Raw genomic sequence first — 3,207 nt, 5'->3', positions numbered from 1 at the left:
TTTTTTTTTTTTTTTTTTTCCCCCTCTCTAAAGTAGGGGAAGGGAGGGAGGGAGCACCAAGACTAACTTCCCAAAGTTCTGCATTTAAGTAATTTGTTCTGGAAGAAAATTACAAAGTTTGTCTCAAACTGTCTTCCCTCTCCAACACAGAAATCAGCAAGTGACTACAACAACTTTGACAGAGAATTCCTGAGCGAGAAGCCAAAATTGTCTTACAGCGACAAAAACCTGATCGAGTCCATGGATCAGTCTGCATTTAATGGATTTTCTTTTATTAACCCTAAATTTGAACAGATCTTGAACAAGTAAGTCTCTGAACAGCTAGACTTTAAAGCAGGGTTACACATTACAAACCCAGACTCCCAAGTGTTAATGCATTCCAACGATGTCGATACTTCAGAATAATACATGGTAGTGTGATGAATTATGTTCAACTCCTGATTTATTGGCAGTGTTTTTATGCATGGTTGGGTTTAAGATATGTGAATCATGTGCATTATTTTCTCTGTTGGGGAAAATGTAAATTCAGTTTGGTACTTGAATGTAGTTATATATATATATATATATATATGTGCTGTATATTTTGCTCGAGAGAAGACATTGGGGAATAGAAGATGTCTTTTTAAAATGCATTTGAGCCCTTGGTTCTTTTATTTGTCTTCAATTAAAAGAAAGTTACATTAAACTTTCATTCATGGCTCTATGATTTTTAACAATATACAATTTAACTCCAGTTGTCTTTAAACTACGGTAAAAAAATAATGCTTGGTTAACCCTGATCACTTTCTTAAAATATTTGTTGTTTTTGTGAATTAACCAAAAGGAAGAAACAGGCAAGAGCAGAGATTCCTAGTGTAACACTAGCTGCTGTGGGAAACAGCTCAGGAGCGCTTTTGCTGAATAAATGCTACTTATTTATTCTAAGGCAGTCCAAGCATGAGACAAAAGGCCTCAGCATCCCAGAGCAGCCCCATCCTGCCTGGGACTGTGGGGTTCTGCCACTTCCTGCTAACAGACACAACAATCACAGCAGGACAGAACCCAGGTAATGACTGTAGAGTTACTTGCCTGCTCTGCCTGAGGAATTATTCTGTTTAACTGCCAAACACAAAATCCTTTGTCCAGTTTTACTTGCTTGCTTGTAACACAAGCAGCTGTGGCTCTTTCTGCTTGCTGTTAGGATCTGGTTTTGTGCCCTTCTGCTTTGTTGCAACACCTACTTCTGAATTTTGATTTTTAACCATTAATGAGAAAGAAAAATTAATGTAATTCCTGCAAAGCTCCTTCCAAAACCTTCTCCTTGCAGTCAGCTCATAAAATTCAGGCCAAAGCAAGGTTTCCTTGTTTCTCGGGAGCTTTTGGTATCTTGTAACACTATTGCAAATGATTTGATTTTTCTCAACACTAAGCAGGCAGAAAAAATGTACATGTGTCAGTTCATCTAAGAGTTATGAAATGCTACTGAGCTCTTAGGAGCACCCTGGAGCTTCTGAGTCTTTTCAGACTGGTAAGCGTGCTGAAATAGCAGCAGAAAGCTGTAATACTTCGTAGAGACTCAAAAAATAGTGCTGCCTTTGTTCTGCTCCTAAAGAACAGCTCTAGCTTATTGTTATAACTCAACTAGTGCCAGCATGACTTGAATGCCATCTGAGCCTGCAGCAGATTGAGGGTGGAAGGGGCAGAACACAGCTGGCATTTCCAAACAGCCAGGGCTGGCCTGGTTTACCAACCCCAGTCCAAGGGGACCAAGCAGTGCCCTGCAAGGTGCTGCAGGGAGAGCAGGAAATGGGGCTTTTCCCCTTCACATACCCTACAGAGTCAGTTCTGCTTTGCTATTTCTCACCAGAAAGTGATTCTGCTTTCCAAGGTGAGTGCTGGGCCCTTTCTAGGTGAGAAGTAACAAAGGTGGGTGCCAGCAGCAGTGGGTATTTGCACAGCCAGAAGCTGTAATGAATTACACGTTGTAGTTACTGTTCCTTGTGGGAATGCTGGCTCCCTGCCCCCACCTGCTTTGTCCTGGAGTAACAAGTGCCAAACCTGCTCAAGAGGCTTCGCACAGCAACTCCTTCAGCTGGCATCTGACTGATGGACCAGGAGCAGCTCCTGCTGCCACAGCTGTGCCCGACTGCACCCGTGACACAGGGGCACAGACCCCTTTGCTCTGCAGAGCAGCTACTCCACCCCTCTGCCTCAGCAGCACTGTCCTGTTCAGCCACTGCCCAGGGCCCTACCCTGCACCACTGTTACCTTCTGACAGCACAGGCACAAAAGCTCCACAGCCTGGTGAGTGCTCCACCTCCTCTGCTGAACTGCTGCACGCCGGGGCCACCTGCGGGCACCAAAGGTCAGCATTCACTCGCCCATCAGCCCTGGGTCATCCTGAGACTACAGGAAGTTTCAGCAATTAAAGGATTTTCTTCCTTCTTCCTCCATTATTGAATCACAGTTATTTGCAGAGTAAAGCAGCCACAGGGTGAATTAATTTAATCCTTACACTGATGTCTAAGCGCCCTAAGCCCTGCTTGTGGAAGCTGTGGAACCCTGCTGAGGCTTGGGAACACTCAGCTGGCACTTCAGCCACTGGAAATGGACACAAAGAAACACAGATCAGTGCACGTGATAGCATTTGATCTTTATTACTTGGATCAAAGGTCAAATGATTACATTTGTCTGAAAGATCACAATGAAGGCCAACGATGTAAGAAAGGACGGTTTAATCCCATTCAAGACTGCATCTGAGCCAGGCACACACAGAACGGAGGCAGTAAAACGGTACAAACACAGAAGGTCAGGACAAGGGTTTCCCCTCCCCTGTCAGTGACTATTCTGTCAGGAGTGGGGAGGACACACTTTTATAAAGTGACAATAATCTGCAATTCTTAACTGTGCCTTCCAGTTAACTGTGCAGTTACAGTTACACCCTGGGAGAACCCATCACTCCTAATCTACATTCACCTCAAATCTACATTCATCATCTACACCTGCTCTCTCCAGCCAGGGTCAGATGCAGTCACTGATTTAGTGCCTTCCTACCATAGAACCAACAACTTCATTTTTTTTTTTCTCTTCAAGTATCAGCACAATAGTTTATTTACACTTGTATACAACTCTCTTACTGAACACCCATTGTAGTAAAACACTCATCACAGTATATTTGAAAGCAGGCTATAAAAATACCTACTGTACATAGAACACGTAGCCTGGAGG

General features: G+C 43.6%; 1 protein-coding gene across 2 annotated transcripts in view; it reads left to right on the top strand.

The window, feature by feature from the left end:
• Positions 1–632, top strand: part of PRKCD (protein kinase C delta) — a 25,946-nt gene extending 25,314 nt beyond the window's left edge. For both annotated transcript variants that reach the window (XM_008632156.2, XM_008632157.2), the window contains exon 17: positions 151–632. In XM_008632156.2, coding sequence (XP_008630378.1) covers positions 151–309 — 159 coding nt within the window. In that variant the 3' untranslated portion in view covers positions 310–632. The remainder of the gene's footprint in view (positions 1–150) is intronic.
• Positions 633–3,207: the final 2,575 nt, after the last annotated feature.

This window comes from Corvus brachyrhynchos, unplaced genomic scaffold, assembly GCF_000691975.1.
Source record: "Corvus brachyrhynchos isolate BGI_N302 unplaced genomic scaffold, ASM69197v1 scaffold4, whole genome shotgun sequence".
In the NCBI taxonomy this organism is placed as follows: Eukaryota; Metazoa; Chordata; class Aves; order Passeriformes; family Corvidae; genus Corvus; species Corvus brachyrhynchos.
The sequence above is the reverse complement of the archived record's forward strand: the minus strand, read 5'-3'. Positions and strand labels throughout refer to the sequence as shown.